The following is a 22,129-nucleotide window of genomic DNA, read 5'->3' as shown; positions in this document are numbered from 1 at the left end:
TGTGAATGCCAGTATCAAAGGAAGCGGTCGTTATCTTATGCTGTCTCGCAGGTCACGAGACACAGCGAGAGAAAATGGCAGCTTCCTTGAATGGATCTAGACTATTGAACGTTATATCAAAATGCAGAAAGCGTTTATCATATCATCCAAATAACTACCCAAGGCAATCAATCAACTTTCACACCACCAATATTTCGTCGAGGTAAATGTTGTCATTCGTCAAAAAGTGCAAAACTCACCTAGCCTACGCGGTTTCACTGATAACCAAAAAAAAAAAAAAAACAACAAAAAAACAAAACCATGTGAAGGGAGATAACTGTATCCAATAAAAACTGCGTGAGTAAGAAAACAATATCACAGGAGACAATGTTCATTTGCTAAGCTTTCACTGCCCTTATGCTGCTCAACATGTTTACATGTGTAATGGTTTAACCCGACTCCGGTGGTCAACATATTAAGCCTCCAATAAAAATTCAAAACAACAATTGATGGACATGTTTTGTTTCTACACATGTAGCCAAAATATTCTTCTATTAAACATGTTAAATGCATCCTCCCAAGTCAGGGTTTTGAGTCCACTCTCGGTCCCTCAAACCCCTGACATCACTCATTCATATTTAGCGGGTATCGTTCAGGCAATTCCGATTGGTTGCTTCTTCGGGTGAGAAGCACCAATGAAAATTGATTTAATATAAAATGTCTGTGGAAAGGTAGACAATAACACGAGGTAATGGACGATCCGATATAGTAACTGAAAGTTGTATGATGTCACAAATGATGCAATATGAGCAAAAATGATAACCATAGATTCTGTGTAGAGTCTTTACTGAAAAAAAATGATGTTATGTGTAGCCACTTTGTAAGTTACATCGAAGAGTTTCTATTAAGAGTGATTTGATTGGATTTTGGATCCGGGTTAAATTTAAGTAACTCAATAGATGGCGCTGGACAATACCCGCTAAATATGAATGAGTGATGTCAGGGGTTTGAGGGAGCGAGAGTGGACTCAAAACCCTGACTTGGGAGGATGGTTAAATGTGGAGAAAATTATTATGATTTAAATGCTGACCTACTTAAGGAATGGATGAATGACAAAGGTCATCAGCCACCATTATTATTTTTGAGATGCACTTTTGATAAGGTATCGAGTATCAAGTAAAAAAAGTCGAGTATCCAGTTGAAAAGGTCGAGTACTGAGTTGAAAAAGTCGAGTGTCAAGTAAAAAAAGTCGAGTATCGAGTAAAAAAAGTTGAGTATTGAGTTGAGAAAGTCGAGTATCGAGTAAAAAATGTTGAGTATCGAGTCAAAAAAGTCAAGTATCAAGTTAAAAAAACACAATTACAGAAAAGATATAAATATGGTAAACAAACATGAAACATAAAGATAAAAAGTAATATGAAAAGACACTCCCTTGTAGTTTTTTATATTTAAACATCTGAGAAATGTCCCGTGCCAAGAGCGTAACTGTAAAAATAGCCTGGTATAAAGTAGACATGTACACACATAAAATGTGACGGTGTTAAAATTTGTTGTCGATGGAAGACGGAAAATGTTTCCAGACCACATCTTATCAAAAAAAAGTAAAGTGTTTCCTAAATCAAGTTGGTTCTGTCCAAACAGAAAAAAATAATCAGAAAATCCAAGACGAAATTAGAAAATTTGCGGAGTTACAAATTGTTATACAATGCATGTAATAAATACTTTGATCGTGGTATTTTTCACAAATAGGAAAAATCTAGTCATATAATACAAGAAAAAGCACGGTGTAATAGGAAGTAAAGTATAAATTGCACCATATGATATAATCGACCTCCTTTATATTTTTGAGTCTCATGAATTCATCTATGTTTTTGGAATATTTAAGGTTACTTTGCCTTGGGTTCAATTTTCCTAGAAAGCAAAACTAAAGTTCAAATTATTTGATAACTCCTAAAATATACACTTGGCCATAAGTTAGGGACTACTCAATTTTTTCTAAGAAATTGCTTGAAGTTAAAATTGTCAATATCTGTCCTTTCTGTGAAAATATTGTACAAAGTATCATTTCATCAGAAAATGCAGCATTCACGATCCTGAAAAAAAGTCTAGAATTTATAAAATTGGAAACCATGTGAAAAATTATTCGAAAAAGCCGGAGGTTGTGAATTTTAAAAATTCTGGAAAGATTATAAAAAAATTGTAATAAAAATAGCAAGTCTTTAAGTCTAAGGCTCTTATCACATGTTTGGTGCCAAAACTTTTTGCACAGATACATTTGATGGCAGACTTTTTTGATAGTTTTCCTTCTTTATTTTGCACAAATTCCACAAAGTCTTATTGCAAAGCTAATAAGAAATATTCTAATGAATAAAAACTCATTGAAAAGAAAAACACAGTCGCTTAAGAGTCATACGAGTATTGTTTAAACTCCTGTTTTAAAAGGACATGTATATATATAACATCTTGTCAGAGAAGAAAGGAAAATAATCATCCCAGAAAATCAAAAGAAAAAAACTCTCATACACAAGTATTTTAGAGAAAAAAGGAAAGAAAATCTTAATATGTTTTCTATGGAATTTTACTATCGAAAGTCTGTTAAAGGCTAAAAACCACTAATTCCACTTTCCATAGGCTTCTATGCTAATTTCACAATATTCAATGGCTTCTCTGGACTTTACCTTAACTTTAACCTGCAGAGGACTATATATCAGCATGATTCTACATATGTCAGCTCACAATCCTCAGAATGGCATGTGGGGTTAGCAGACTTGCAGTGCAGTACTGGTCACCGGAAGTGAAGGGTCTATAAATAGCATGGGAAATCCCAGTGTTTTCACAAGATAGGGGTATATTTAAAAATCATTATGGAGATTAGGCTTCACACCACAAGAAGCAAAATGCACCTATAAAATGTACAGAAATGTTTTTCCTTTCAGAAACTGTTTAAATTTTTTAAATAAGATGAGAACTTTTTTCACAGCACTATGAGGAACAGGGGTAATTTCTACATAGGACTATTTTTGCGTACGTTCCAAATGCTCATTGGTTGAATTGGTGGTCTGTAACCTAAACTTTGTTCCTCTATAACAGTCATACTTCAGTTTTTGATATTATTGTATAACATCTCATGAGTTTATCAATTGGTCATCTCCGTCTATTTTCATTTCTGTCAGCATTCTAACGTCCGCAGGCGAGCCTGACGAGTGGACAGGTCATTGTTTTTTCTTTTTTTTTGTTTACACTGCATCACCCGATTTTTCACAATCCTTTTTCTATTTCATACAGATTTATTTTGACCGCTTTGGGGAAAAAGGAAAAGGGGGTGTCTTGCGTTTGGGACTCGGCTGTACAGACCCTGAAAAGAAAAAAAAAGAAAGGAAAAAGAGAGATATACCTAAAAACAACGCTTTAAACATTTTAAGTTTATTTCCATGGATGTTTTTACTGTTTATATAACGTTTTGAAAATTACTTTTGTCACGTGAATTACCTTTAAGTTGGTATTAATATGTATGCTCGACTTTTTTAACTCGATAATCGACATTTTTAACTCGATACTTGACTTTTTCAACTTGATACTCAATTTTTTTTACTCGATACTCGACTTTCTTGACTCGATACTCAACTTTTTTGACTCGATACTCGACTTTCTTGACTCGATACTCAACTTTTTAAACTTGATACTCGATTTTCTTGACTTTATACTCAACACTCTACAATAGGAAACCCTCATTATTTTTGTTCAACCTAGTTTTGGTGCAAATGTGAAATTCTTGGTCATGCATGTATTTATTTCTCATCTGATTTTAGTGAGGAATGTCTCCTACCTTGCAGATCATTAATCAGTTCTGTTTATTTCATTGTAGGTTGAAAATCAATATTAAAATATGAGTCTAATTTTGAATGCATACACAGATTTTTATGGTGAACGGTAAATCACAATGGTGATATTATATCATAGATGGAATGTTCAGCTGATTTTTTTTTGTGGACCATATAGTACCCATTCCTTACTCCATGTATTCCCAATTCCAATATGGCACAGAGTCAGAAAGTAGCTTGCCAAGCAACCTTTTGCAAGAGTAATCAAGGGAACCAAGATTCTAGCGGAAATCAAAGGAATGTAATCCAGGGAGAAAAACCAGACATGGAAAACATACAAACACAACAAAAAACATAAAGTAATAAAAATAATACATACGAAGAAACAAAAGTATATGAACAACTCGGACTCCACTAAAAACTGGGAGCATGGACCAGGTACACTGGTAGGTTAAGCATCCTCTGCTTTTCTTGAAACACCTGCTGAGTTGCTCATTAAAAGTCAAGTCAGGGGTAGATGAAAGAGGTAAGGAAAACTATGACAAATTGAACAAATCAGTTTTCATGGTGGAGATGGATACATCGTAACAATCCACAAGTTCATGATGACAACCATAAAACTTCTGTAATGATAACTTCAATCTTGTGGCCACATAACCCTGTTTCCGAAGCTTAATTGTAAGAAGTCTATCAAGATACAAAAAGTGTGCAAAGTTATGGCAAGCTCTGGCATAACATATAAGTTGTGATGTGGAAATTCCATACGCAGGTGCTGAAGGGATGTTGCCACAGATGAAACAAAAGTTGACAATTCTGAATGAAAAGTCATCACGTTTGTCGTAAAGTTTGGTCAGTAGTTTTCCTTTACCATTGACCTCTTAGTGTAGGTCAAGATATGAGGCTGACTTCACAGTGTCTGTAGTATCCTTTATCTCAAGTTCTATGGGGTAGATGCGATGTATCAAATCCCCAAAACTAGGATTGTTTAATAATCATGTCATCTGTATAGCAGAAACTGACATTAAAGGATATAGCTAAACAATGTTCTTTCTTTCGGATCAGATCAGATAAAAAGTCAGCCTCATAAGAGTAAAGGAATACGTCAGCAAGTAGAGGAGTACAATTTGTTCCCATTGAAATGCCGACCATTTGTTGAAAAACGCATCCATCATACTGGACAAATATGTTGTCGATCAAATATTCCAGCATTTTGAAAACATCTTCTGTATATTTATTTGGAAGATGTTTTGGAATTATTTTTTACAAAGTATGAAGAATCTCTACCAAGAACTATATATTATATATTTATAACTAGGTCTACCATCTTTCATTTTTTTGGAGAAACAATGATGTATGATGTTTTTGAGTCGGGATTTTAACTTAGTATGGGGAATAGAAGTATACAGTGTTGAAAAATCATAGGTTTTAATTCTATTATATTCTGATAATAATCTTAAATTGAGGGTTTCCAAAAGATCTTTCAAATTTTTCAGGATCCACATTGAATTAATGCCACTACAGGAGTAACAAGTGTTGTGGTAAGACGGAGACCCTCTTTGACAGCTGTGAGTATGGAAGTTAAAGTTCTGAAAGAGGTTTGGTGGTACATTTTGCAGATCCAGCTATGTAATGTTGTTTGTATGGATTCTAGTGGAGTTTAGGAATCCAGTACATAGATGGTAAATCACAGTCATCGTCTTTGGTAGAGAGACCAAAAGAGGATAGCACAGATATATGGTTATCCACTATCTGTTCTTTGGAGAGTGTAGTGGCAGTATAGGTCTTATCACTGCCATTATTTTTTACGTCTGCCTCTGATAAAAAACCTTGGATGTAATAGATTTTGCAGAATAAAACAATGTTGTTTTGGGCTTTGTCTGCTGATACGACAACATATTTGTCATATAGTAGACAATGTTTTTGCTACATCAGGGTCTTTGAAAACTGATTTAGCATTGACACTCATTGATCTTCTTAAAACTTTCATTCATTTCAAAAGTAAAGACCTCACAATCTTTATCCACTTTGACAGTGAATCAATGTCTTGTTCTCGTTTTATCCATTTTCTTGCATAGTCCTCTGCGGCATCCATAAGAACTTTAAAGTTATAATTCCAATTTATGGAGTGTGGTTCACGGTACTTGAGACCTTTAGAACGGACCTTATGTAGAGATTCTTTTTCGATGATGCTTAAATCTCCCAAAACAATGTGACCGGGAGGACTATATTTTACTGGAGAGTTTTTGCAAGAACAGTCAGGTGGTTGAACCTTGAAGTCCACAATCTCAATGTTCTGTAATAGCCTTTATTTGTGACGGAGAATGTTAGCCAAGTTAATTGCATCTATACCTTTGTTGACAAACGGTAGTGGAAGAAATGATCCTTTTTCTTCATTTTGACCTTTTACACAAACTGGTTTAAAAAGTCTGTGGAAACCAATATCCAAAATGATGGCAACAAGTCTGTATAATGATAAGGTAGGTTAAGAAACAGAAGTGTCAAGACTTGTTTTGTTTGTTTTTTTTTGTTTGTTGGGGTTTAACGTCCGAGCAGCAATATTTCAACTATATTCAGACGATTAACATGAAATTGATGATAAAATGAACATGAAATGATGATGAAATGAAAAAGGGATGGGACACAAGGACAATGGGGTTGACAAATTTTGATTGCCACTGGAAATAGGGAGAGGTGGGTAGGGTCGGGCAATTTAGCCTCCTGTGGCGGAGCCCTATGGTTCCTACTCTGAGAGAATACCACAGTAAGGATCTTTAAAGTGTGAGGAACGTGGCATCTTTCCTAACACGGTGCACCACTATGGTTTGCGGTCAGGTTTCCCGTATTATAGCCTGACAACCCCAGCATGTAACATGCCAGGGGTACCCCATTCCACCACCTGGGACACACATCCCAGTTGCTCTGTGGGCAGAGTGCTCTAACCCCGGCTAGGGTTGTGAGCACTATTTAGTCACCTTTTACGACAAGCTTAGCGCTGCTGCAGGCCTATTCTTTTAATACCCGGACCTGCACGGGGCAGACTTGTTTTGTAAAGGAAGTGTAGTAGAGTGAGAGGTACCATATAGAATATAGTTTAAGTTTGAATGTGATGAAGTCCAAGAGGTTTTTGTATGAAGAAGACCATCTATTGAGATATCATGCATCTTAGATAACGTATAGTGGTGATGGTCATGACTCCTTTTCCGTCTTGGATTTTTGTGAAATAAATTCATATTTATGCTATTGTTATATTGGGTTGAAAGGTTTCCTATACTTTTGATGTTGTCATTGCACCATAAGGTATTGCAGTACCTAGTCTGTATCCAGTATTCCTCTCTTTCCCTACGATAGTTTTTCTTCAGATGGGACTGTTTGTTGGATGGTAAGACATGATTATGGATAACAGATTGACAAATAGTGTCAAGTATTGCAGCTTGATTGTGAACATTAATTTGATTACTTTTTCAACAATTTCATCCAAACTGCAACTTGAGGATTTCCATTAATCCTTGGTTGTACTGTACACTTAATTCTATTCTATTCTGTTAAAAGTAGGACATATAAAAATGGAACATTTTACCCTACCACATAATTGTGAAAAAAGGGGATGCAAAATGTTCCAAATGGCCGAACTCGAAAACTACATTTTAGATTTTGCTGAAAATTGAGCTTACCTGTATTCTATGGTACATGTACTAAACAATTGTGTAAAGTGTAGAAAAAATCATCTGGCATCCTGGGGGGACACATACAAACAGAAAGACTGACACTGATATACCATAATACATCCTATCTAGACATATGGGGGTATACAAAAAATTAAAAGTGTTTTCAATTTGCAATATGACTATAAATGGACTTATAAATTTATTTGTATCTACTTGGCTTTAACTTCCCTTGCCACTAACTACCAGATACTATTAATGGACAACAATCAAAATAACAATAGATAAATATGTCATTATTATTCAGAATTTCAACCCTCTAAATATGTCATTTTCTGAAAAAGGGACTGCTGTGGAAAACATGTCTAGTTTTAATACCCTGCCACACAAGTTATTAAATGATACCCTCCAAATAGTTGCCATCAGTGTGTCTGTCCGTCCATCTGTCCCTCATTCACACTTCACACAATTAATCAAATATCCTGCCACTAACTTTTGTGACACATTGGTGAATTGTTTCTTTCTATTGATGTGAGCTCCTTTATGATTTATATAAATTTATGCTTTTTCGTTTTTGAGTTATGGGACTTCATTGGTACAAAAATGGATTGATTTCATGTGGTTTCAAAACCACAAAAACAAGAATCCATGAGTTTGTGTTTCTTCCCTAATCCACCAATACATTTATTGGTATCCACGAATTAAATTACTTTTGCAGTATAACTATTAATAATCTTTAATACCAACAAAAAATCATAAAGCACGCCATTTTCCCCCTTCATTTGTGGAATGTGTGACACTCTATCATCTTTAAAAGAATGAACTGACTGACCTATTATGATACAATTTTTGCAAACAAGGTGCTGTACTCCTAAAAAAAGGCTGGGCTCTAAATTGTAACACAAGGTGCCATACTACCAAAGGAAGGCTGGGATTGACATTAAGGCTTGTGACTTCAACCAATTATTTTTTCCAGGTGAGCAATTCAGGCTCTTTAGAGCCTTTAGTTGAGATGTACTTGGCAAAACAATTTCATTTTATGTTTTAGCTCTGAAGACAAACATTATGATGTAGTTATTGTTGGTGGTGGCATTGTTGGTATGGCAACAGCTAGGGAGCTTCTACTTAGACATCCAAGTCTCTCAATTGCTGTTCTTGAAAAAGAAACACATATATGTTAGTAGATAATAAAATAAAGATTATAGTTATTGTAATGATTTTAAAAAATATTGAATATGCTATAATGGTTTAAAATTACAAGTGAAACTGCATGGATAAATGTGCTTTTATATTGTAGTAGCCTTATTATTTTATCTAGCCAACCATTGATCAAATATTTCTGTAAGAGGAAAGAAGAAAGTTGACAATGGCACATTACTGTGTTGTAAAGATTTAAAACCATACAATGTATGTAGATATTTGAAAGTCATTTATACCAATGTAGTGGGCTTTTATCATGTTATTACAAACCAGAATTTGATCAATTCATTTGATGTCACAAATAACAATTAAATCTTATGTTCTTAAGTATTGTTTTCTTTTGTATATACCCAAAGAGAGGTAACATGTCGCACTTTAACTCGTTCAATAAACTTCAAACTTGACACAAATGTTTGATATGTTGGTCTAACAGTCTGTATATGTTGTGGAGAAAAAATCCAGTTATAATTTTTGAGTTATGAGATTTTCTAAAAAAAAAATAAAAGAGGGGAGTGTCAAGATTTTACATGTTATCCCATATTTTGGATGTTTTTATAATTTTTTTTTCACATGCTGTACTGTTAATCAAGCACTCCTCATTAAATAAACTTCAAACTTTACTGAATTATTTGTTATGACGATCTAACGGTCTATATTCCAGATTAAGTTTCTGAATTATAAGAAAGGGGAAGGGGCATGATATTATGTCAACCCATAGTTTGGAAATGGCAATTTTTGATTTACTTCAAACTATGAACAGTTGTTTGATGCAACTGTTTGAAGGTCTGTAAACATTTTGGTGAATTTTGAGTTATCAACTTTTTCATATTTTCTCAGGGATTTTTTTCACATGTTGCACTGAACTTAAGAACCACTTGTACATTAAACTGCTGACTTTATTTAGTTGTTTGTCTAATGGTCTGTATACTTTTGGAGATTTTTCTCCCACTCTAACTCCTTCATGTAATAGGCATATCATGTGCTCATGGCCAAGCTGTTTATCGTAAACTAAAATTGTTTAATTGTACAAATAGAATACAATTTGATAATCTTCTTGCTTTTTATCACGAATTTAGTCATTTGATGCCTTCATTGAGCATGCTTATTATGGAAACAAATACAACTTGGTTAGAAATTAACAGTTTTCCTAGATTACTTTACCAAATTTTCATTTAATATATTTGTTTCATTGTATACTGCTTCATCTACATAATGTATGATCAATCCTGATGAAATATAAAAAAAATGGGTAATGATCATAATATCAAACCTTAACTTTGAATGAAACTCAATTTATTAATGATTAACTCATATTTTTACAGCACCTCATCAGAGTGGCCATAACAGTGGAGTCATCCATGCTGGTATTTATTACACACCAGGCAGTCTGAAGGCTAAGTTGTGTGTTCAGGGTGTAGAACTTCTATATAAGTATTGTGATGAACATAATGTACCATACAAAAAATGTGGCAAGGTATTTTGTCTTGATATACTGAAATTTAGTAAATTGATTTACTAATACTAGCTTAAATATAAAGATAAAAGTTAAGTAGAAATATGAAATTATAATATATTTAATTATATTAACTGCTTTTGTACTTTTACTCCTTTTGGGATCAAGAATTCATTTCAATGTAACTGATACAAAAAAAGTCTGACTAACAATTTTTTATGTTCTTAAATGAAAGTAGTAACATTGCCCTATTATTTCTTCCATGGCATTACATATCAAGTTGTTTACGAAATCAATTAAAAACCTCAAAGTCTACTTTTGTTTAATATAATGATGTATAGGCATAACCACAGGCACTTGTGAGATTTTTTATCATTGTATATTATCCATATTACAAGGTCTCCAATGAAACTTTAATCAGATGGCCACTAGTTAAAGTGGTATTATATTCATAAACATAGAATTTATAGTTGTTTCATTAAATATTATGTTATTAAGTGTAGATTGTTTCAATATATGTATGTGACAAGGACTATTTAGATACATTGGTTTGGTTATTCAGAGCTGACTTAAAGTGCCTATTGGTGTATGGAAACTTGTTACATATTAAACTATGTGGTATTAGAATTGCAATAAGACCTTTTTGTCTCATTTTGTTATGATAGAAATATACATATTGCTACTAATTATAGTTAATAGTTGCTGTCACACCTGAAGAAATTCCAAGGTTAGAAGGTCTATATAAACGTGGCAATGAAAATGGAGTTAAGGATTTAAAGATGGTAGAATCACATGAAATAAAGGAATATGAACCAAACTGTGTGGTGGGTAAAGCTATTTAAGGTCTAATTTGATGATGAATGAACTTCAACACATCATGTTACTACAATTTCTAAAATAAAGTCCCACATATAATGTTACGACCAGCCATATTCAAGAAAAAACTCCCACAGAAAATGTTGCTTCCAACAAAGGTATGACACTTGTTGTGTTACAGACAACCTTAGAATTTACCTCCATTTTTTTCAGCTTATACTTATCACATATTTAAGTTGTCATAGATCAAATTAAAAAAATTCAAAAAAAAAACAAAAAAACAAGAAATATATTTAAGAAATAATTCGTGGAAGGGTAGATTTGTACTCATTTTAACATGGGTATGGCATTTATATTCAATTATTTAACACTAACCGACAACGAGGTGTTAAATGAGAATATAAATGCCATACCCATGTTAAAATGAGTACAAATTTACCTCCGGAAGGAATTATTTCTTTTCTAATATGACAAATATGTTAATTTTTGTTACAAAATTTCCCTAGGCATAGCCTAAATAACAGCTTTTCTGTTTAACCTCCCCCGCATGGAAGTTGGATTAAATTTGTGTATTTATGTCATCGTTTGTGTTAAATGTGTGTATTTACATAATTGATTTCAATTAGATAACCTCTCAGCCGTTCAATCATCTTGTAAACGTGTTTAAATGAGTGTTTTGTCTTGAAGCGACAGTGAAAGAAAAGAGACAATGCGCAGGTGCTAAAGGTGGGGTTGTACAGACATATACTGTTTGACGACATGAAGACGTCATATTAGTATTTATTGTAAATGATCTGTACTAAATGATTAATATGTTTCTATTATTTAGGGTTTGAAAGCCATTCATTCTCCACACACAGGAATTATTGATTATGGTGAAGTTACAAGATCTTATGGGCGAACATTTGAAAAAGCTGGTGGCAAAGTTTTTACCAACTTTGAAGTTGAGTGTTTTGATGTTACAAAGGAGAGTTCAACTGCTTTAAAAGATGGATTGTCATACCCTGTCACTGTTAGGGGAAGTAACCAGGTAATTGATAAAACCCTCTACCTAAACCAGCACCTTGGGCCACAGTTTTTTAATTTATTGGTTTACTGATTTTTGACTGGAATGAATCAGGTCGGTTGGTCAGAAAAAAAATATAAAAATAAAATGGGAACCAGAAAGCATATCTACTTTTTAATATTTTAAATTAAACGTTTTTTTATATTTAAAGATTCCATTATCTAACCAGACATAGTTTAGAAGTGGGATTCTAATCTACTATATGTACCTTCACATCATTTATGAACACAAATTCTCATTCCAATTTTTGAAGTGTCCAATAAAATCAATGTGCAATACTTAAACAATGTTAATTTCCTCTATTTTTTTTGTATCTGTAGCCATCCTCACAGTATGATATAATTAACAGGTTAAAATAAAGGTGATAAAAAGTAACTATAAAGTTAAGTTAAAATCAAAGAGGAAATTCAAGTTTTAAAACAGGGTTGGTAAAAAACATGTACTGTATAATTTATCATTGAGCATTGCTTTGGCGTAAGCAGTTTGTATAGCAGAAGGGCTTAGTGAAAAGTCAATATGACAAAAAAAAAAAAACAAAGTACAAGAAAAATTTAAGGACAGAAAATTGAGTATACAGACGGATTTCATGAAATAGAAAAATAAACATTTTTTTTTTACCTTTGCCTTCTTTTTTCATTTAACGATTACACTGTGAGACTACATCATCTTTTTTTTTTAATTAAAACAAGTTAAATTGACTTTAGGTTTTTAAATCTAAAAATACATTAAAACTGGTAATTTGTCATTAATTGGAAGACAATGAAACCTGTCTTTTTTTCCTATGACTTAAAAATTGTTTAAAATGTTTATGAAATTTCAACAATAATGGAGGTAGAAATGGTCTTCGGAATAAAAAGAATACAATAAATTATGTTTAACTGAATTTTCTCATTTGTTTTATAAGCTCTCTTGTATATTTCTACACAAAATGTCATAGCTTTAATTTTCCCGCAAAAATGATCTCCCCTTCATTCATCTACTTCCTGTTGAGAATAAAACAAACCCACTAGGTTTTAAACTCTTTAATCATTTACAGGTACTGTTTACATTCTTTTCAATTAAAGGTATTTTGATTTTATCATCTGTAGCGAGTGTTAAGTTGTTTCCCAAAGTACCAAAACCCTCAAACATGATTAAATTGAATTAGTGAAATTTATGCTGCCATTTTCATTTGAACTTCTACTAATTTTAGTTAGTCAAGTTGTTGCATGAAGAAAACTAAAAGCAGGTGTTGTCCGTAACTTTTTTCTAAAACACAGCTTTTACAATTTTGCACTTGCCATTTTTTTAGCTCACCTGGCCAAGGCCAGGTCAACCATTGCCATTACTTGGCGTCCGTCGTCGTCGTTAATAATTATACAAAACTCTTCCTCTGAAACTACTTGACTAATTAGGATCAAACGTGGTATATCTCCTAGACTGTCAGGTTTAGCTGAATTTAGACATCAGGTAAAAGTGTTCAGCATGATGAGATCTTTCTCTGGTCAAATTTTGGTTTTAATCCGTTAAGCCATGTTGGAGTTATTGCCCTTATTCTACAACTTTTGCTATTTTAATGTTATTTCTTTCAAAAATCTTCTCCTCTGACACTACTTGACCAATTGAAAACAAACTTGGTATGAATATTCCTTGGGGTATCCTTCATAGAACTCTTGGTGGAATTTTTTATTCCTCTCAAAACATGGCCGCCATTACTAAAAATTGAACATAGGGGTCAGACAGTAGTTTTTCACATATATCTTCAAAACTGTTAGGTTCATCCAAATTTTTTTAATAGTTAAAATGATCCATATTATTAGGACTACAAAAGTCTTCAGACTCCTTGTAAGAGTTATTACCCTTGAAAGGGGAAAAATAATTTTTTTTCAATAGTTTTCAGTCAATATCTTGAAAACTATGATAGATTAAAAAAACTTTCAATTGTTGAAAATGTCTTGTAATAAGTCCTACCAAAGACTTCTTCAGTCAAAATTGTTGGACAACTTCTTGTTTAATTTATTGCCTTTGAAAGGCAAAATTCAACAAGGTGAGCGATTCAGGCTCCTTGGAGCCTCTTGTTTGTAGTCGGTGGCAGTGAAAATAATAATTGGAAAACTGAAATTCTGATTTTATTTTTTTTCTCCTAGCTGGAAAAATTGGGTTGGCGGATCCTTAAACCAACAAATTAAAAAAATTGTGGCCTTAGGTATAAAAGGGTTGCATCCTATTAAATTCAATATTATGTATATAATTGACTGTGTGTAGCCAAGAGAGAATCTTTTTGATAATACCGTCTTACCAGAGGAATTTAGGCACTTTTATTGCTTTAAGTTTTATTTGTTATGGTATGTACAACATGAGTATAGTATTGCAAGTAAGTTTTTTTTTATCTCCCATTTTTGTATTCGTGAAGTCCTTAGGGGAAATTTATAGCATTTATTGCCATCTACATAAAATGAAGAACTTATTTATTTACTATTGTAACGTGAACTGCAAAAGCTGATTTCAAGATTTGTTTTCAGTTTGTGTCACCTATACAGTCCATAGCAATTTTTTTTGGTTTTTATTTATTAGGCAGTTCAGTGTAAATATGTAGTGACATGTGGAGGATTACACTCAGACCGACTAGCAGAGCTCTCTGGGTGTAATAGGGAACCTAGAATTGTTCCTTTTAGGGGTGATTATTTGCTTCTGAAGCCTGAAAAACAGGATTTGGTACGAGGGAATATATACCCAGTAAGTATTATGAGGTATTAATCCTGAAAAGTATTCAACTCTACAAAGTTTTCTAGATAGTTTAGATCCATTTAAAAAAAAATCACTTGTCCTTTTAAGACATTTCTGTTGTGACCATGACATAATTTGATTAAAACCTGATATTCATTATCTTATATATAGGTACCAGATCCAAGATTTCCTTTCCTTGGTGTCCATTACACACCCAGGATGAATGGAGATGTATGGTTGGGACCAAATGCTGTATTATCCTTTAAAAGAGAAGGCTACAATTTAACTGACTTTAACTTGAGAGACACAGCTGATGCACTGAGTTTTAGGTATGTTTAATGTTTTGTAGTAATTGATGTATACTTCTATTATAGAATATATGAAATGTAGAGGAATTATTCTAATGTTATAGTAACATCCAGGTTAGAGACAGCTAATTTATTACAGTTACATCCAGGTTAGAGAAAGCTGATTTATTACAGTTACACCCAGGTTAGGGAAAGCTAATTTATTACAGTAACATCCAGGTTAGAGACAGCTAATTTATTACAGTTACACCCAGGTTAGGGAAAGCTAATTTATTACAGTTACACCCAGGTTAGGGAAAGCTAATTTATTACAGTTACACCCAGGTAGGGACAGCTAATTTATTACAGTGACATCCAGAGTAGGGACAGCTAATTTATTACAGTTACAACCAGGTTAGGACAGCTAATTTATTACAGTGACATCCAGGTTAGGGACGGCTAATTTATTACAGTGACATCCAGGTTAGGGAAGCTAAATTATTAATGTAAGATCCAGGTTAGGGAAAGTTACATTAGGTAGGGAGGGCTGTTTACTTGCAGTTTCATCCAGGTAAGGGATTTACTGTTACTTCCAGGTAGTTGAGGAAGGGGTAATTATCTTTTGTTACAGCCAGGTAAGGGGTGGCTTTTTGATAAAATGGAGTTTACAGTGTGTCAGAAAAAAAGCTGTTGTTACATATTTACATCAGAGTTTGGAAATACAAATATTACTAACATCACTTAAATACCTTATCACATGAAAATCTTCATTATAATTGGTGACTTACATTATTTAACAATTACATATCATGCTATAACCTTCATTAAACATTAGTATGTAATATTTAACATTTGTGTTTATCATTCAACAGAGGTTTAAGAAAGCTGGCATTAAGACATATTGTATTTGGTGCTAAGGAGATGTACAGAGGTTTTAACATTAGTGCTCAAGTTAAACAGCTCCAGAGATATGTACCATCTCTTCAAAGACAAGATGTCACCAGGTATTTTGATTACAACAGTAATTGTTTATGTGATCTAAGTGACAGACTCTAATGTTATTTGTCTCTTAAAAACCTTTGGAAAACAGAGAAACAATTTATTATACTCCATGCTTTAATATGCATAGTTATTAAGTGATAGGGTTGTCTGCGTGTCTGTTGCATTTTTGTATCCCTAACCACTGGATGTCTCTTTGAGACTTTGAGGGAAGGATTTTTGTGTCAGCAGCACCTCATTATCAATTTGATGAATTTATAATGTTAGAAATGGTCATTAGATAATATCAATGTTCACTTGCTATTTTGATTTATTCTCCCTCATGAATTTGAACTTTCTATGTGTGAAATGGACATCTGACATTTGATTGATGATATTGAACTGACAGGGTTGTTCTGGAGGTTGTAAGCGTTCCCCTTGTTAGAAAATTTTGTAAATTTTGAGAAAAATTAGGGTGAAAAGAGAAAAAAAGGCCAGAAACACACCCTTTTTATGAATGATTGAATATGCCCTTTTAAAGTGCAGTTTAGACAGAGTTGCATTTGCAAGAATAGAGGAATGACAAGCCAGACAGACAGAGGGGGATTTCTAAAATACCCTTTGGGAATATAATGAGTTTAATTCTTCTGATGAATACAGATGAGCGATTTCGGCTTTCTTCAGTTTGAAAATTCAAAAGATCCCCATAGTTTCTACATGTTTGCAAAAAAGTCATCATGGTCATTGATGTTGTTGTCATTGTCAATATTTTCCTCTCCAAGTGATAAATTTAGTTGTAGAGATTTTTTTATTTTATATATTGCTACTTGCTGCTAGAGGAAGCTTGCTATTTAAAATGGGGTCACTAGTCCCTACAGTTCTAAAAAAAAGGGCCAAAATGGGTGTAATTGAGTTACGTAATCCTGACAATTTTCTTTTAATTTGTTTCGTAAGCTGTTTTAAGAATAATTAACAGATTTTATATAGCATTTAGCATTTTTATTTCTATAGAGGTTCAAAGTGCGTCCACACCGTAAATATCAACATTTTTTTTATTGGATTCCCCATGGAATTTTCAATCATTATTGCAATATCTCTCATTTTTTAGTATTAAGGCATCAAATGGGTCAAAACCCATTTTCTGAAAGACTGTATTTAGACTGTTTTGTCTGATTTTAGGATTTTTTTTGTAAATTGTTTAACAAGGTGAATGCTAGCAAATTTACTCTAACATTAGTTGTTTTTGAGATAATGGGATACAAAGTGATCCATTGAAGAACCCTTGGAAGCTGAACTTTTTACTTAAATTGAATTTCAAAATATTGAGCAATGTTGCATCCAAACCATTTGTTGTGTCCATAATGAATTGCAAGTGCCTAATATGTTTAAATGTGTCAGAAATTTATATTATGTCCACACTTGCGAACAGATTTCAACTTGCTGCTGTTATATCATGCTGTGTATGACCAAGCTTTTTATTCATTATCATTTGCTTTTTTTACTTTATCCTGGTGTCACAGTGATTTTTTTTCTTCTGATTTATCTGAGTTATAATACAAATTTTAATCATTTTCTATGACTTGTTCAAATTTTTACAGGGGTCCATCTGGAGTACGAGCCCAAGCACTAGACAGAGATGGACAGTTAGTAGACGACTTTGTATTTGATAAAGGTACTGGTGAACTAGGTAGCAGGATATTACATGTACGCAATGCTCCATCTCCTGCAGCAACATCATCGCTGTCTATAGCCAACATGGTTACAGATAAAGTAGAACAAACATTTCAATTATAATGATAATCCCTATGTGATATTATCCTTGGTGCAATACCTCAGGGCTTTGATTAATTGTTATCTGTCTCTGACAGAAAATGTTGACTCTCTAGAAAAATCTTAATTTTACGTTTTTTATATGTGGGAAAAATATTTTTAAAATTTAATCTCTATGTAAAGTATATTTACAATTCATTTATAAATCCTGTTGAATTTTAGCATCTTCAGGTGGCTTCCCTATTTAATGGAATTTAAAAATGTCTCATTTCTGGGAACATGAAAAATATTTCATGTAAATTCATCATAGTAATGTGGCTTATTGTGAACAACTTGTATTTTTCAATATAGGTATTCTAAAATACAAAAAAAAAAAAGCATTGAAAAGGGGAGACAACTCCATTACAAGCAAATATCACAAATATGGCTATATTTCAAGTGCTATTGATTTTTTTTTGGCCAAAATATTTTTTTGGATATCTACTTAAAGTGCAAATAAAATAGCCTTATTTGAATTTTAATCCAATCCATTGATTTTTTTATGAACAAATATTCAAATTTAGAAAAAAGGAGGATGGCCTGACAATTATCTGTATAGCTCTGTAAATAGCTAGGTAACCCCTTATTTTTTTCCTGCAGAATGTTTTAATTTTGTAAAAAAAAAAAACTTAGATCAAAGTATATTATAAATAAAACATAAAAACATGTGTTGGATCAAAATCTAAAAAAGGTTTTAATCTGTAAAGATGATAATTGGACTGTATGAAACGTTGTAACTAACCAGTCTACCAGTAATATTGTAGATATTAATTTCTTTGAAGTAATATGAAACATAAAATTATGTTTTAACCAAAATAATTTCATGTTTTTTTCTTTTCATTGTGTTTTAAGAAAAATATGTGTACAGGAAAGAAAACTGATCTTTTGTGTATTTTTCAATTCAGAAAATGTAAATTATTGACCTATGAGTGAATTCCACTAGTTGTATGGGCATGTTATGTCATTGGGAATTCGTTTCAGAAAGTTAATTACCCCTTATTTTCACTAAAAGCATGATCAAAATGCACTGTGTGGGCTGCAGGGAAACTTTGTAATATCAACATGGAAAGTTTAACCTTAATGCATATGTAAGGAATCTAGTTAACTCCTCTATAACTGTTTCATATTACTTTAAATAATATTCTTTAAAAATTTTGTTGTTGATTGTTATTGATTTTATGCATTTTGAAAGTAATTGTTTATTAATTATTTTATAATTATTTTATAAAAAAATGTGAAATATTTTGTTATTTTTCTTTATGGGTATTAAGTAATAGTTTTTGTTTTTTATGCAAATTCTGTAATATGTAATACAACCCTGAGAAAGGCTACTCATTTTAGCTCACCTGGCTGTATGGACGTATGCCGAAGTTTTCAGAAAGATCCATTGACGAATGAATGAGTTATGGGTCCTGAAATGCATTTCCAGCTTTGAAAATCTTTTTCTTTGAAACTATTGGATGGATTGAAACAAAACTTTACATGAATATTATGAAGAATATGTTTAGCAATCTATTCATGTGAATTTTTTATCTAAGCCATGGCCACTGTTTCTAAAAATAGATCATAGGGGTCAAATTGAAGAATTATGCTAATAACTCAAAAACAGCTGGGTTTGGCTGAAATCTGGCAGGTATTAAAATTGTTCAGCATGATGGGATTACCTACATGGACATGAATGCCAAAATTTTAATCAAGTACATTTTATAATAAAAGAATCTGTTACTGTTGTTTTTTTTAACGTAAATGCAAATTAACTTTTGGACAGTTTTAAAAATTTAGGAAAAAAATAAAATGGAAAAAAATTTGTATTTGTGTGTGGAGTTCGATCAGAAGTATGGATTGACATCCTGTTTATCATGTTAGGGAAAAAACTGTTCTTGATACATTGTATTAAATATGAAAAATGCAAATGTATGATCACAATTTTATTTTACGTCATGTAATCTTTGAAATTATTTTGTATGCTACAATTTTCACAAGAATCAAAAACCTCCAGTGCTGACAGCACTTTGATTAAATAATCTCATATACAACTTGTAGGATGGATATTTACCAAACATTGTATGAATGTTTGTTAGGTTGTTAGGATATCTTTGACAATTTTTTATCAGTCAAAAACATGGCCACCACTAAAGATTTTCATAAAGATCTGTTGCTCAATGTTGGAGTTATTGCCCTTGAAGAGAAATAATGGCAATTAGAGATTTATTCTGTAATATGAAAATTGGGTGGATAACTAAAATGCTTTGTATTGATTACATGATTCTTGTGACAATTAGTATGGTAAGGTCATGAGTCCAGCTTTAGAAAGCTATAGAAACTTCTTTTGACCAGGTGAGCGATTCAGGCTCTCTCTAGCCTTTAGTTCTTAATTAAATGAAGTTATAAATGAATGAAAATTCTCTGGGTCACTTCAAGGATTTATATATTTAATTCCTTGGTTGCATAAAATAATTTGTATACACAGTGGTGCTGCACATGTACCATTAATTTAATTATGCAATCAACTAACCAGTTACAGATAAATCACAGTCACAGGTGGCTGTACATTGGTTAATAGTTAAACATTAAAAAAAATTGATAAGAAAAAAAGTCACAGGAAATAAAGTCACAAGAAAAAAGTCAAAGGAAAAAAAAGTCGCAATATATATTTTTGGTACGGAAAAAAAGTAATAGAAAAACTGTCAACAATTCTTAATGGGCTATATTGTATATACATTGTAGTCTTATATTTTGTGGAATATTGTTATAGGGTATTTAATTTGATGGTTTTGTCTGTGAACATGAATATTTGATCACATTTCAATTGCGACATTTTTGTGAATTTTTTCCTATACCTGCAAATTCAGGAAGTGTTGATCATTGTCTCATTGGACCTATGTATATATCTTTTATTTTATGACAATAAATTAAATGTAAAACAAACAATTTTCACTATAGATCATGTCTGCATATTGTCACCCTTTGTCAGGAAGTTTGTGGTGGCTTCTTTTTTGCATAACATAAGATTAAGTGTGTGATAATTGTTGAAAATGCAAGTGAATTAGGAAATTAAAGGCTTCCTAATTTTGTTTTACATCAAAGTACAAATATCTTTAATTATTATTTAATTTTAATTTAAGTGATATAACACTGAACAAAAAATTTAATTATTAAACATTTTTATTTTTTATTTTTTTTTTATTTTTGTTAAGCTGACCATTACATTACATTTTGTATGTAAATTGTATATTGTGACTTTATTTCCTTTGACTTTTTCTTGTGACTTTTTTTCCTGTGTCTTTTTATCCGTGACTTTTCCTGTGACTTTTTTTCCTACATTTGGTTAATATTGACACACACCTGTCAATTAATTTCCAATAAACAATTAGGAGATAGGTAGACAGGATGTTTATACACTACTAAAACCACACAGACTGTAATTTATAAGGGTTGACAATTTTTGATGTCTGATATTGGAAAATGGTCGTCGGTCATTTGCAAAATTTGTCGGTCATTGGCATTTTTTACTGTTTCCAGACCCTTGATCTCCAAAACCATTACGGTAAGAAAATTCTCACTCAGGTAAAAGTGTTAAGCATGATAAGATCTATCTGTGGTCAAATTTTTATTTTAATCCATTAAGCCATGTTGGAGTTATTGCCCTTTTTCAATATTTGTTATTTGCTAGTTTTGATGTTATTTTTTTCACAAATCTTCTCCTCTGACATTACTTGACCAACTGGAACCAAACTTGGTATGAATATTCCTTGGGGTATCCTGCATAGAGTTGATGTGAGGTACTTTGATCCCTTGAAATATATGGAAACTGCTATTAAAAAAAAACATAGAGGTCAGATAGAAGTTTTTTGCATATATCTCTGAAACCATTAGCCAAATTTTTTCAATTGCTGTAATAATCCTTATTATAAGGCCTATAAAAGTCTCCAAGTGATCAAAGTTGTCAGATGACTCCTTGAAAGAGTTCTTGTCCTTGAAAGGTGAAAACAGATGGTTTTTTTCATTAGTTTTCAGCCAATATCTGAAAAACTATGACAGATAGAAAGAAACTATCAGTTGCTGAAATGATCCTTGTGATAAGTACATGTACTACCAAAATCTTCTTGAGTCAAATTTTGTCAAATTTATTGAACTTCAAAGGCAAAATTTAACCAGGTGAGCAATTCAGGCTCCTGGGAGCCTCTTGTTATTTTTGTTATTAAATTAATTGGTCTGTATGGTGAAATGTATAATTATTTATTCCAAACTGTCTGGTGTTAGGAGATAATTTAGACTGAAAACCTAATAGCTTCTATTATATTTCAGTATTATTTACATAGTTATCTCCCTTAATTTTGAACTATTTAACT

General features: G+C 32.3%; 1 protein-coding gene across 1 annotated transcript; it reads left to right on the top strand.

Moving 5' to 3' along the window:
• Nucleotides 1-5: 5 nt before the first annotated feature.
• On the top strand, nt 6-20,417 carry LOC148623642 (L-2-hydroxyglutarate dehydrogenase, mitochondrial-like). Its single transcript, XM_088565614.1, has 9 exons — nt 6-202; nt 8,511-8,638; nt 9,985-10,136; nt 10,808-10,939; nt 11,761-11,961; nt 14,551-14,712; nt 14,875-15,032; nt 15,863-15,994; nt 17,567-20,417. Exons 1-9 carry the CDS (start codon nt 6-8, stop codon nt 17,760-17,762), a joined length of 1,458 nt encoding a protein of 485 aa, XP_088421740.1. The 3' UTR covers nt 17,763-20,417.
• The last annotated feature ends 1,712 nt before the right edge of the window (nt 20,418-22,129 follow it).

Source organism: Perna viridis, chromosome 2 (genome assembly GCF_037379345.1).
Source record: "Perna viridis isolate PV_CMFRI_1.1 ecotype Kerala chromosome 2, ASM3737934v1, whole genome shotgun sequence".
Lineage (NCBI taxonomy): Eukaryota > Metazoa > Mollusca > Bivalvia > Mytilida > Mytilidae > Perna > Perna viridis.
This window is presented reverse-complemented; position numbering and strand designations above follow the sequence as displayed.